Source organism: Pholis gunnellus (assembly GCF_910591455.1).
Source record: "Pholis gunnellus genome assembly, chromosome: 4".
In the NCBI taxonomy this organism is placed as follows: domain Eukaryota; kingdom Metazoa; phylum Chordata; class Actinopteri; order Perciformes; family Pholidae; genus Pholis; species Pholis gunnellus.
In genome coordinates this window covers 22,344,428-22,359,053 of record NC_136530.1, presented here as the reverse complement: position 1 = coordinate 22,359,053, position 14,626 = coordinate 22,344,428, and the positions used below count along the sequence as shown (strand labels likewise).

The 14,626-nt window shown below is 40.9% G+C and overlaps 1 protein-coding gene across 1 annotated transcript; it reads left to right on the top strand.

Annotated features, from left to right (window-relative positions):
* Window positions 1-2,202: 2,202 nt before the first annotated feature.
* ntmt2 (N-terminal Xaa-Pro-Lys N-methyltransferase) lies at window positions 2,203-12,791 on the top strand. The gene is made up of 4 exons (XM_079158657.1): window positions 2,203-2,512; window positions 6,000-6,172; window positions 9,523-9,775; window positions 10,650-12,791. Exons 1-4 carry the CDS (start codon window positions 2,314-2,316, stop codon window positions 10,904-10,906), a joined length of 882 nt encoding a protein of 293 aa, XP_079014783.1. The 5' UTR covers window positions 2,203-2,313; the 3' UTR covers window positions 10,907-12,791.
* The last annotated feature ends 1,835 nt before the right edge of the window (window positions 12,792-14,626 follow it).

Sequence of the window (14,626 nt, the reverse complement as noted above, 5' to 3'; positions counted from 1 at the left end):
AGCTTGTTGCCAGGGCGGCGACTCGTCCAGCTCCCAGCATGCAATGTTGTTATCTGCAGCAATCTGGCACTGCTGCCACCTATAGTCACGGAGGACGAGTTTAATGCAAACCAGCAGTGCGGGGAGGCCACGATTTGCATCATGTGTATTAACGTTAACTACATCAAAGTACTTAATAAGTACTGAAAAAACAGAACTTGTCTTTATCTGAGTCTTTTCTTTTCATACCACTTCTACTGTAAAAGTTTGGTATCTCACCTGGAAATATTGTACATTTATCGTTACTCTACTGCATTTATCTTACAGCTTTATTACCGTTTATCACTGCTTATTACCAATCCTTCAGTCCAACAAGTGGATTCTGTTAAAATTTCGGTTTTCTCTGACTGCTTTTTTTACATAAGGTTTCACATTAACCACAGTGTTTTCTAATATACTCTATTGTTAAATGAACTCTTCAATGAAGACTAAGGCAGATCACTACACCAGATTCAAGAGAAATATGACTTGATTGTAGAAAATCCATTAAACAGGTTTATTTGTTAAGCACTTGCAGATTTGTTTATTTGTTTTAGTGAAATTATACTTTTGAGATCTCTTAATAAGCCATGTTTGTATCTAGTTACAAGTGAGGATAAACAAATGGCAAGTAGGTGTAATCAATACTGTAACATATATAAATCTGCTCTCCTGCATGTATTCGCTTGTCTCAGCACCAGTGACAGCTGATGTCACTGCACTACATTTAGTCCGTGGCTCCTCATGGATATATTAGAATATAATTTGTGTTAGGGGTCAAAAATATACGGTTTTGTATTTCCTGGTGACTGACTGATTTATAGGGGTACAATGACAGATAGAGGTTGTTTGTTGGTGTTTGACAGTATGACATTTGCATGCAGTTTTTGAGATGCCTTACCCCACATAACAAAACAGACAACTGCAGCCATTGTGGTTTAACCATGCTGTCTGCAAAGCTCTCAATTTATATGATACGTCTAGAATGGGAACTACAAACAGCTACTTAAACCCCTGAACTACTGTAACTCATCCTGAAGTCAGATTTCAAGGTGTCAACTCAAAAAAGGTCAGTGAGAGTGGCACATATAGAGGGTGAGACTCAGAAGAGACCGCATAACTGAGGCATTCAGGCGAAGCTTCAACCCTTCACAGGCAGAAACTATGTTGAGAATATGATAAGTCAAAAATAAGAGTCTGCAGCGAATAAACTCTTCATTTACCTGACATTCTGCATCGGTCCAACAGAAGCCAATCACATTGTACATGCAATTGTGTTGGATTTACGTCATAGAATCACCTTCAGATGTAAAGATTTTGCAGCAACATTCAAATCATTGAGCTCATTATGAATGATTGCAATTGCGTCAAAGGAATAACTGCACAACTGATTATTATGCTTTTAAATCCCAAATTTTCCAAATTTACTTTTTACTATACCAACTGTTAACCCTGTTTAAAAACATGTAATCAATGTTACATTTAGCTAAATGCGCTTAAGGAATCCAAACACAAAGTGTAGGACTTGGACTTGTCCTGGGATTTGTTGGATTTGAGTTAAGACGTGACTTTGGACTTGCAAAACTACGGTTCTGTCCCTCCTCACTATCATTTTGAAGTAAGGTAGTTTGGCTACTTATCAGTCTCGCTATCCGTTTTTGCTTGGATGAAAGACAGGTGTATAACTTGCCAAGTAAATCAATTATTTGTGTGTGTCTGCAGTGTACAAGATATTAAGCCTAACCTTTGTTCAAGGGAGTGTTTATTTCTCTTTGTTTTTTAGAACCCAGATGCCTTCATTCTACATTATTAATATACAAGGGGGTAAAATCACATGTTCAGTTTGGCCTGTGAGCTAAGAGAATAAGATGACTTGGAGCATATAATGTACTCGTGGTTCCCTGGTATCTGTGGAGTTGTGTATACAAACACGAGAAGACATTGCTAATTTTAGGACCACGTTATATGACAGCTATGCCTTGAGGTCAGACGTATGGACTCGTGTGCAGCTGAAAGTCAGTCGCCTCTGTTTCTTCCAGAGACAGCCCCCTCCCTCAAAGTCAGTGTCCCTAGCAGGTGATCTGGCAGGGGTCCTGAGCACTGCCTCCTGAAAAAGATCTCTGCCGATCACTTGAACGCTGGTTGAGACATGTTGAACACTCAGCTTGACAGATATAGCAGCAGCTGGAGTAACAGCAGCGTAAAAAAACCAACAGTGTTACTCTCCTCTACCATCGCTCGGTCAAACACCTTCTGGATAATACCACCGCTCTGTGAGGTGCACATACAGCCAAAATGGAGATTTCACTTGAAGATACGACCGGTAGGTCATCACCCAACTTAGAGTACAAGAGCGCTCACCAGGCGTTCGCGGATCGCTGGAAAGAGACGGATGCCACCATGTGTCGCCACAGCATGTCCTTCCACCTGCACCACGCGATGAGGAGTGAGTTCTTTGCCAGCTACCTGTACCTGCTGGAGAAAATCGCTGTGGGTAAGAAGAAGGACCACACAAAGATCCAACCACACATAGTTAAGAGGTCAAGATTTACAACCTTTACTTGACCCATGACTCCATTAAGTATTGGGCAAAGCTGAAGAAGCATGCCGGAGGTTTTGCCATTTTTGGTTGAGTACAAATCGAACAATGGCAACCTGGAAGATAGGGGGGAAAAAATATTATGCACTTAACAAAGTGTTCAGCAGTGATGTTGAGTGTGTAGTGTTAATACTAAACAGGATAAAACACACAAATGCACAGGGAATGAAAGGAGTTTTGGGGTTTTCCACAACAGACAGTCTTTGGAATAGCCAACCAATAATAGTCTGATGAAGTAACAAGTAAATATCGTTTTACATCATTATACATTTAAAGGTTTACCACATAGTTGTTTTGCAGACACACATCAAAAGATGTGTGGAGGTTTTACGACACTGTCTCCACTTCTTGTAGGGTTTATCTGCTTTTTTTAATAGAAAAATGTCGAAAAAGAGTGTGCTTGCAGAGATACATATCTTTAAAATGCAAACATGTAAGTGTATGTGAATGCACTTGTTATTAGCCTACTTTTTTAAATTTGTAAACGGAAATATAAAAACTTCAGTTTGTAGTTTTGGGGGAAGTAACTATTTCTTGATAAACAACAATGTATACATCCACCCAGCCCCTCTGTGTTCATTCTACAGCGCTGTCTATCGGTCAGTGAACACAGATTTTGGTTTCTGCACAGACACAATGGTACTAAACCTGGCAACCTCACTGTGATGACGAGTCCCCAAGAAGCTGCACATAATCACAGCGCCAACTGTTATTTGTCAAAAATAGTTCCATCACTTGACTCACTGTTTCAGTGTCAAAAGCTAAATAATGCAGCCAATAACAAGCTGGAATTAACAAACGTGTTGCTATTAAAATAGCTAATATTGATGGAAAAAAGAAAAGCATCAATACAAAAGGGGATCCCAAACTTTTGTAAGGTGTGTAATATAACAACCTCTCCATCGTGACTAGAACTGGCCCCTCTTAGTCAATTAGTCAACTTATCGTCGTTTTGGTAGTCGACAAAGACCTCTTTAGTCGATTAGTTATTCTGTGTGCTTTTTTTCATACTGAATGACTTATTTCCAAGAAATGTACGTCTCTGGTAAACACGATTTAAAGTGGTGCTTTTGTGTGATTCTTTGTGAAGAAACTCATTTGTACAGATCTGTCGATTTTAAATCAATGAATTGATTACTCAAGTGCTAGTTGACTTAGAATTTCTTTCTTCGAGGACAGCCCCTTAAAGCGACAGAAGGCTGCTCTTCGTTGTAGAAGGTCTAATCTAATCCTCTGCAGGGTGTGCACTTGTTCATCAGACCACAATCTGCAGAAAGAGGAGATCCAGACCTGCTGGGGCCATTCTAGCTGAAATACCCCTTATTTTCTTACCACTGACTTGACACAAAGACCATTCATGGCATGGTATGTCAGGCATGAAGGCATTAACTCATGTCAGTCAGTGCTATACATGACAGTCAGAGGGCTGCAGTCAGATTATTTACCAACAGCCATGGTAAATGGACTGAAATAAATATCTATTTAATCCTTTATTTACGTCTTAATATAGCAAATGTCAAGCAAAAGTAGTAAACCTAAAATAAGTATACTGTACACTGGATGGAAGGGTATCACTAGTATTACATTTAGGCCTAAAATATTGGAAATTAACATTAATCTTCAGACCAGGTATCGTTTCATCAGATGTCTCATTCTGCTTCACCTATAAGGGTAACTTCTAATGAGCAGGTCCACTTTGAAGTAGTGAGATAGAAGAACACGGTAGCACCGGATTGACGCTTCCCTGGCAGAAGTGCAAGTCATCTCGCTGTCCTCCCCCCTTCTTGGGTCTTGCTCGATGTTTCTATAATTACCCTTCTTCTGAACGCCTCCCAGAGGGGTCACGTGACGTGTAACTGACAGCTTTAGATGCTCAGATCAGGACAAATTCTTCAAACATCTCAAAACCAAGCGGGGACTTGACTGAAAAGTTCCGGCATTGTCTGTTTCTACACTTTGCTTTTAGCATGACCCGAGCGATTCGGCCCCTTTAATGGCTCCTTGTTTCTGGCATGGAGGAGGTATTCCAGCTGGAAATAAATCCCCCCTCTTAATGTTTCACTTTGGTGTCATGAATTCTGCCACTGGAGGTCCTTGACAAGCGGATGGACATTCTCCCATCACCTCCCACCCTCTCTACGCCAGGAACTTGTCATCTAAGCCTTCGGAAATGTTGCGTTCATTCTGCAGGATTTATTCCGGCTCAGCAAAACTGAGGCAGTGAAAGGTTGGGATTGTCTAAGAAGCCAGTTAAGTTTCTTAATGTCACAGTATGCCATTTTAATTCTATTATAAGTGTTGTTGTACAACACATAATTGAACACACAAACAATATTTACCGTGATCTGTTGTGGTACTGGATACAGAAGGGTCACAGTTTCACAGAAATATTAACTTTTTGCTCATTGATAACCCACAAAGCGTGCGAATGCCCAACATTGGAAATAAATCAACCAGCTTGTTATTTTATATCATGTAACAGCTGAGCAGAGTGTAATTATTTATAGTCTTCTGGTAATCAAATCATTCTACATTTCCTTTGAGATTGTGAACAGTGTTCCTCTCCATACACAGCAGTCTAATGTCATGACATGTGTTGGAAGTAATTCCTTACTACTTGCCATAAAGCTCCAGTTAAATCTAATCTTGAATACACTTTTAAATTTGGTAATCATCCACCATTCCATGCAGTTGATGTTAATTTGTCCCAAACCGTCAATGAGGGACCGGCTTCAAAACTTATACAGCAACCACGTTACTTTTCTTTTTTTTCTTCCAGACTAGCCTTTAATCTTTTCTTCTTAATTTCCCATATTCAAAAGATTGAGTCATAAATCCTGAGGATAAATTGATGAAGCCTTGGATGCAATTTCAACTCAGTTTTTTTACTCCAGGGTGAATTCATGTCTGTTAGCGTGACAGCCACTTACTATGCAATTACACCACCTGTCGCCATCTTGGTTTTTGACTGTCACCATCTTGGCTTTTTGCAACCAGAAGTAACATGAGAGGGGGGAGCTTAGCTAACCTGACTTCTGTAGCCAACTGCTCATCTCTGTTACCGGATCGGGGCTACATTAGCATCAGACTACATCAGAATTAACGACTAAACTGTAGGCAGCGTTTGTATTGTTGGTAATGTAGGTGCCAGAAGTCTTGTTGTTGCTGACCTCCAGTGGTTTGGCTTCTCATATTACTCCAGTGATATACAGGTGTACTCTAGGACAACGTGACATCACTGGGTGTGGTCAGAGGTACAAGCTTCAAACGTAAAACCTCTTTAAAGAGTAACTTAACACCACATCATCCAACAAGAAATAAACAGAATTAAGAATCTGTCTGTAAAGCCTTTCTCTTTATGTGTGTCCATGTGCCCTAACAGTGAAGCTGTTTCCAGTCACCTGTGAGTTCATTAAAGGAGAGAAACAGTTTTACCACAGAGCTCAGAAGTTCTATGAGGACGTCCCAGCCTCGGAGGAAGGCATGCTGGGAGATTTTCTGGAGATATGCAACGTTGATTTGGAGGGTTCCCGGCAGTTTCTGAAGAGGTTTGTGGTGAGTCACGCGATACCAACTCACATTCAGGTTCAGATCAAAGGCTCAATCAGGTCTGGAAACTTGATACTGTTACACTTGAGAAGCAGTTCGTCTATTATTTACACACTTTACTGTGGCTTCTGAGTACAGTCCACCAGCATATCGATTTACACTGGTATACCTATCCCTGGATATACACGTCAGAATCTATTATGTGTGAGGAATTCATCTTCCTGACTGCATAAAAATAATTCCACCTTGTTTCATGTTGAAGGAGGCTTCAGTGCAGTTTCTAATAGTAGCTCAGACTTGATGTCAGCCTCATAAACACCTGTACTGAACAAGCTGAGCCAACAGCTGCCAATCAGTTTGTACAATGGTCAGTTTTTACTAGCGCTAATTTGTTCACAGAAGGAGGAGATATTTATCCGTCTTTTTCTGTTGAGAAATATCTAGAATTTTATAAACTGCAATGTAGTGTAAGATTGACCAAAGGGTCATTTTGAGAAATAGTCCTATTTGCTCTCTTGCCGAATGTTACATGGGGAGATTGATAAGTATGAAGCTAACGGCAGCAGACAGCTAAGTTAGCTTAGCATAAAGATTGGGAAACGGCTAGCCTGGCTTTGTCCAAAGGCAACAAAATCTGCCTTCAAGCACCTGTAAAGGTCACTAGTTTTAACGTGTTGTATCTTGTTTGTTTAATTTGCCAAAGAGACACATAAATACAACAGTTTGCTGTTTTGTAGGTTGTTCTGGACTATTCTTTGGTCCAAACCAGGCAGGAACCTCCAGTCCGGAAAAGTGAAGCCAATGCAGAAGTGTATTAAACTTACATTCTGGCCATCAGGAGGCGACTTCTCTGGTTGCAAAAGAAGTCAGATTGTGTAAAGGTCTATGAGAAAATGTCCCTACTTCTCACTTGACTCAGTAAACATTGTAAACATGAGTTTATGGTCTCAATCGGTAGTTCAGAGTCTACTTCAAAACAACATGATGTTCATTTAGTAAATGATGGTCCATTTAGAGTAAAATAGATGAGAAAGTGGTATGCTTTAGGGCGAGCTACCTTGTGATTGGCCAAAGCCATACATGTCATCTTTACGTCACTTCCGTTCACTAGTTGCACTTCTTATATACAGTCTATGGTCCAAACCAGTACCTACCTGGAGTGTCTGCTGGTTGCCTGACATATGGTCTTGGAAGAAATACTCTGACATAACCCCCCGGAAAACAATGGATTTGTTGTTTGGAGTTTTTCTTTGGATTAAGCAAACAAGACCCAATGTGTTAATTACTGTGCTATAGAGGTGCTGGTAGGTTGATTTAGTTACTTTTGGACAGAGCTAGGCTAGCTGAGAATATGCTTATATCCCAAAATGTCCCTTTAAAATATGTCATAATTCAAAACATTCATATGTCTCAACATGTTTGTATGCGTGCACACATGCATCTTTGTATGTTCATGTGAATGCATGTCAGAGTGGACTCTAGGTTTTTTTTAGATGCTGGAAGAGCCCAAGTGTAAATTCAGGGGAATGGGTTTGGCCCAGAGACGGAGTTATTTAGAGGATCAGTTTTACAGGAGCTCTAATTATAAAGTGCTAAGATTGGATGTGTTTAAAGGAATGATGTCAACACAACAAGCTCTCTACTACTGGTTAATACAATTCAATATAATAATGAATATATTTAATGTCAATTTTCTATTCTCAGTTCTGTCTGTCATGAGCTGATCGATTGCAAGGTATGCTTTATTACTACACATTGTATATCAGTTCCCTGAGCTATTATTGCAGACAACACGATGTGAGCGAATTCTAATATTTGAGAATTCTGAATCAGAAAATGTTAATGGAGCTAAACTCCAACAGGATGAAATCAAATTATTACAAATCAATGATCTTCTTCAATGGAACTGAAATCATCAACAATCTCTATTTCCTCTATTTCTTATCATTCAGGGCCCAAGATAGGACTTAAAATTGTTGAAAAATCGTCCTCACATTGACTAAACAATTCTTTACATGGAAGGGAATAATCTCATTTACTGCTAGCATTAAGTACAGTATTTTATGACGCTAATAAAGCCAAGACAACAAATTCCCAGAAATACAAATCATATGATTGTTTCATCCTCTCTAAAAGAAAACGTATTTATGTTTTCTTCTGCTCTCCGTTTATACAGTCATATAAGAAGCTGTGAGTGGTGACAGTGGTTGTCTCACGTGATTTAAGCACAGATGTGATTGGATCATTTATGGTTTGTTTAATGGTTGTCAGCCCTGAGATAGTCTGGCCAGGTCGGCTCCAGCCCTCCCACGACCCTGAACAGGATAAGCGGTTAAAGATAATAGATGGATGGATGGATATTGAACAAAGGGCTAAATTGTTTTTAAAATTCATACAAATATCATAACTATCATACACCTGTCAACATGGCTGCTGTAACAGCATATCATCCCGGTGATCCTTTGAAATGTTGCTCAGCATTACATAATCAAGTTCAACAGGTGTTCAAAACATCTTGTACTTGTGTGCTGCATGTCTCTTTAGAGATGAACTGCGTTCATTGCTGTGGAAATGGTTTCTTTCTGAGTTAAAGTCGGCGATGTTTGCTTCAATTTGTTTGTGTCCAGAAATTCATGTTCAATTCACTTCAATGCAAAGAGCCTGAATGTTAGGATTCTCTCTCTTCTACAAACGTGTGCTCAGTTACACATCCTGCTCCCCTGGCTGTGAACAGCTCCTTTTTAAACCGGACATTTCCATTAAAAGAAGTCGGGGAAGGAAAAGATTTAGAACACATCTATAATAAACTGAGCTACATACGCACGGAGCAATATGGCAGTAATTCACCAAAACCAGGAAGCCTCCTGTAACAAGCACTGAGCTCCTCAGGGCCCCATCTTTCATACAATCACACACTGGGGCCCCTGATGTGGAGAGGTTGGAGTGAGGTCAGAATACCAAATGAAAAGGAAGAAAAACCAGCATGATTCAAGTGAGGTACCTTTTTGTTCCCTCGTGGTAAAGTTCATAGTTCCGTTGCCCTGAGGAACTGAGGTCGACTTGTTTGGGCTGTCGGTGCTTTTGAGGTACAGAGGCCTGACATCTGGCAACACAGCAAATTAAGTATAGATCCCTGACTTATAGATATTGTAATAACATGCTGCAAGGAAACTGACATTTAAATGTACATTTTGTTTTCTCTGAACCATAAATCCAGCTCCATTGTATTTATGGTTGCGTTACAAACGATCTTCAGTTGAGGAATTTTACTGACTCTATCCCCTCGATAAACCTCTAAATAAGGTTGACTTTTGCTACAACTATGAATGTTTTCTCCACTTTTTCTCCACCCACAGGGTCCCGGTAAGGCTGGCACGCACTGTGCCCTGGACTGTGGCTCCGGGATCGGCCGTGTGTCCAAAGGCGTCCTCCTTCCTGTGTTTGAGAAAATGGAGTTGGTGGACATGATGGAGCACTTCCTACTCCACGCACACGAGGAGTACCTTGGAGACGACGCCGACCGTATCGAGACCTACTACTGCTACAACCTGCAAGAGTTCACACCTCCAAAAAAGAAGTACGACGTCATCTGGATGCAGTGGGTGGCATGTAAGTATGAGCGAGATCTCAGTCTATAGTCTCTTCATTACTTGCTACTTAACGAGCACACTTCCCATTGGCATTGGACGTGAATTGCTGCAAAATCCTCAAATGTGAACATAATTCCAAAGAATACCAAGCTTCTTTCTTTTTTAGGTGAGACTAGCATTGTTTTCTAATTTCCTCTCAAGAGATTTAAGTTGCTGCCTCAAATGAAATTTATGGTCAAGTCCATCAGGATTCTGCCAGTGAGGGTAAGATGGAGTTTAAGATTAACAGGGAGACTGGTGCAGCGTCAGCAGTGATGCGGGCGTCATACTAGCCTGTCGCGATGAAGAAGGCGCTGAGTCTAAAGACGAAGCTCAAAATGTACCAGTTGATCTACGTTTCAACCCTCACATCTGTTCGAGAGCTTCAGATAGTGTCAGAAAAACTAAGGTATAATATAACAATGTGTAAAAACAGGCAACATAAGTTTAATTAGTTAGTAAGGTGTCTGAACTCAAGATGAGGATGAACAACCCCTGTAACTGCAGCAGGGAACCACCTGGACGCCTCCTTGTGGCAGTACTGAGCATCAGGCCTGGAAACTCGTTAGGATCCTCAAGGAGGAGGTGGGGACCACGATTCCTCACCTTGTTTGGAGAAGAAATGGAAAGCTAATCTTTCTTTTTTTATGTCAGTGCCTGTGTTGACCACCAGACTGCAGTGGGTCCATTGATGCTTGAAGCACTGTAACTTGTCATTGAATCTACCTGGGCAGGTTTTGGCGTACACCTGTAGAAAAACGTATGGAAACAAAGATCCCAGCAGGGACAGGTACCTCTGTTGTGATCTGTTGTTGTTGTTTTTCGCTTCACTCCCTATCCATCTTTCTCTTCAGGCCATCTAACAGACAAGGACCTGATGAACTTCCTGATGCGCTGTAAGAAGAGCCTGCGTCCAAACGGCGTCATCATAATAAAGGACAACATGGCTCGGCAGGGCTGCAAGCTGGATCCCATCGACAGCAGCATCAGCCGCCACCTGGACATCATGAGGTGCATCATCGCCAAGGCCGGCCTGGAGGTCCTGGCTGTGGAGAGGCAAGAAGGCTTGCCTGAGATCATGATGCCCGTCTGGATGATTGCGATGAAATAGAAGTGACATTATTACTTTTGAAAGATTGTCGTCGCTCCATTTGACAAAAACTAAGAGCAAATTCCAACCTACAGCTGAATTCATGTGTTATTCCTCTTTTGTCAAAGTCTAAATTAGTGCTCAAGTCTCTTAAAAAACGACAACAACACAGCAAGTAATCTTCACGATGTCATCAGGAGATAAATAGTGAAACAGCAGTGTGGACGGCCTGATGGCACCCGGGGTGATTTTATGGAGACAGGAGTTATTTTTTCCGCTCTGCCCAGAAATGAATGAATGCTTTTACGTGGACATTAACCTTCTTCAGAAGCACTCTATACGTCCACAGAGCCAGTCTGTAATTTATTGTCAGCCGACCACCTCCAGGGTTGGTATCTCGATGACATCAAAGTTCGACCCTCATCTCTCTGGAGTGTAATCGAGGGAGAAGCTTGTTCCCGTCTGAACCACGACGATCATTGGAATAACATGTGGATTCAGATGGTTTCTCCCTTGAGTGAATGATTTGTTTCCGTTTTAGACTAAATGTCACAGCGCAAGTACAACCTACTTAATCATCAGCAATAAAATATCATGCCAAATTTATTTAAATGTTAAATATTTAAATATCGATATTGCTTTATATTTTAGAACATGCGATCTGTATCTGGAGACTTTATGTGGATAATGGCGTCTGATCACAGGCTTTGGAATGAACTGGTATTGATAAGCGTTCTTGATTCTGCTCACATTGTGATCGGATCTCAATCTGCTAGTTAAGCAGGAGCAGCTGGACCTGTCACCAAATATGCAACACGCATCCCAGGTCAAAGGTGCAAGACAGAAGACCCTCAAGAGAGAGAGAGCCACGACCTGCAAAGCAAGGATCACATGACAGACGGAGACAAGACATCGGAAGGCTACAGTACATATCAGTAGCCTTGATGACTTGGCTAATCTTACTGAATCGTCTCAGACCGCAGAATGCTGCACATACAGCACATAATCTGACAAAAGCAGCTAACTATGGATGCTGCATCAGAATGTTAATAATCACAATATTAAAGGGAAACCAAAAAAACAAAAGTCTGTTTCCAGGTGTGGTAAACGTTGTCTGCTAAATCTGATGCGGTTTGAGGTAATTCAATTAAATTGAGGTAGCGAGCAATGCTATGGTTTGTGCGGCTGCCTGAGAGACCGCAAAGTTGAACTTCCACTTTTGGTGTGAAAGCCATTAACCTGTAATAATCAGGGCCAGTGGAGAAGCTTACTAGCATTAGTGTTGGCTCAGCTACCCCCCCTCCGTCATGTGACCCTTGTCTTGCAGGTCATTGCAGACCCTTGAGAGTCTCCTGAAGTAATACCGCTTTATGGATGGTTTGTTTCCACATTGGGCAGCTCCCGCTGTTCTCGAAGGTAGACTCTGGGAAATTTTTATAAATATAAAACCTTCGTGGATTATGAATTCATCATACAAAGAGTGATCATTTACCTTGCTTGCAGTTTGAGTCAGTCTCCTGTCAACAGTTATGAAATGGTGGTCTATGGGATTAATGCTTTTTGGACCGCAAGCAGGGCCGTATCCAGCTCTCCTATTACATCCATGGTGTACGGGCTCATGAAGAGCTTGACTGTAGTTAACTTTATATTGCAGGATAAGTAATGCCTGGTGCACTTAGTACAGCTTGGTCAGGTGTAAATACTACATTTGTTTTTGTGTATGTAAGTATGTGTTTTATACTGTTGCTTGTAATATTGCAGATTCATAGTACTTTGTTTTTTATTGATTTCTTTTGTGCAATTCTTTCTGTATAGTGCAGACATTTTGACTAAGTTGCCTTTATTTTAGTGCATCTTACGGTATGTTTGCTTGAATTCAGCTGAAGACATTTAGCTGCAATGTTTTTCAAAAAATAAATGTGCCAAACTCGGAAAGCATATGGATGTAGTTTTATGATATCTGAATGCTCTTTTCATATATAATGTTTTTCATCCCATGTTCCAAACACAAGCTAATAGGCTTAGTGATGGGTAATCACTGCTGGCTATTATAATCAAGGCCGCAACATAAATGCTGACCGACTTTCCCTAAATATTACGGTGCGGCCCGTCCACACCCCTGACAATGACCGCGCTGCAATCTTCCAGAGTGGGCTGAACACACACCAGATAATTGAGATCCTCTCAGATTGTTAAGGTAATTCTTCTAAGTATTATTACCATTATTTTTTTCTGAGTAACAGTAGAGGCAGCACATTGTTTTGGGCTAATGACTTTCAGCTGGGCCCCTTGAAGCAGATCTGCGGGGGGGGGGTGGGGTCTTGATTATTTCCTGGTTTTGACAGACAGTGCCGGCTTTCATATCTGCCCTGGCTTCATTTCAAGTCTGTCAGATGTTGTCTGCATAAAACACATCCAGGAGTCACCTCAAATATTCAGCGTTTGCGTGGCTACGGGCTTTTTATGCTTTTTATGAAAGGATAGTTTGTCAATGAGTCGAGTGGCACTGAGAAAGTACAACATCATCAAAGTGTTGAGGGCGCGATGGCGTGAGATTATCTCCACGGCATGTTCCTCTCGTCAGAATGACTCTTGTGAGATGTGAATGGACCAAACACGTTTTCCACATCCCGTATGAATTAAAGTTCAAAATGCCACAAAGTTAAACTTTTAAGGTATTTTTTTTTCTCCCCCACAGCAAATAGCAGCCAAATGTGCTGTCACCTTTTCAGGAGTGGTTAGCGTCGCTGACAGTCAAGGCTATCATTTCTAATACTTCTCAATGTCCTCTGCAGCCGCTCGGCAGCAGTTTGAATATATTAGCTGGAGTAACACTAATTTGTCCAGTCATGTCAGCAGAGCAGAGCTTTTGGGCCTGATTCCAGACGGAGTATAAGTCAGACAGAACTCAGAGACAGGAGGAAGACAGAGACCACAGAGGGATGTAGTGACCAACACTAAGTGTGATTGCCTCAACTTGCAAAACGCTACTTGGAACCGTTCGACTCAAAGCCACAGCTCCAACTATAAGAAAATGATCACGATAAATACTCTCTCACTGTGCCCCAGACCCATTTGACATGTGCTGTGTACACCAACATCCTCGTCGACTCATCACTTTTAACATTTTTTGAAAGGTACAAAAAAGATTGATAACAAACCATAACTCTTCTAATGATCGCTTAAGTGTCAGTGCATTGAGCGCTTAGCACTGTAATCTTGTCACTGTGGATACCGAAGACATTTCAGCATTCAGCACCACAAGAAATCAGCTGTTGAGTTTTTTTTTCTGTATCCTTTTATTCAGGAAGTTCCCTGAAAGGAGGGATGATTAAGTCTCAGTTTATATTGAGTTGTATTTCTATGCTATTTCTAACTATAGAGAGGGGCTTATTTGAATGTTGGGATCACAAATAGAAAGAGCGACATCATGAACATTTCTGAACCAAAAAAACACAATACTTTGGAACAGGCAAGTGAACCCACAAATATACTGCTTCATTTGTGAGGTGTGTGGGTGTCAGAAGGCAAGGCAAGTTTATTTGTACAGCACATTTCAACAACAAGGTAATTCAAAGTGCTTCACATAAAACCATTACAAGCATCAAAACATAAGGCAAAAGACAAGGAGATTCAAAAACAATTAGGAACATTCATTGAAACATTAAAAACAGTCATTAAAACACTAAAAAGCAGTGTAAGAAATAAAATACAGTAGTAAAATGCAGAAATGCAGGAAAT

Excerpts from the sequence above, each read along its gene's own strand:
- ntmt2 (XM_079158657.1), top strand. The coding sequence starts at position 2,314 with ATGGAGATTTCACTTGAAGATACGACCGGTAGGTCATCACCCAACTTA. Across the intron at positions 2,513-5,999 it reads GCTGGAGAAAATCGCTGTGG|TGAAGCTGTTTCCAGTCACC; the intron begins GTAAGAAGAAGG and ends GTGCCCTAACAG. Across the intron at positions 9,776-10,649 it reads CTGGATGCAGTGGGTGGCAT|GCCATCTAACAGACAAGGAC; the intron begins GTAAGTATGAGC and ends CTTTCTCTTCAG.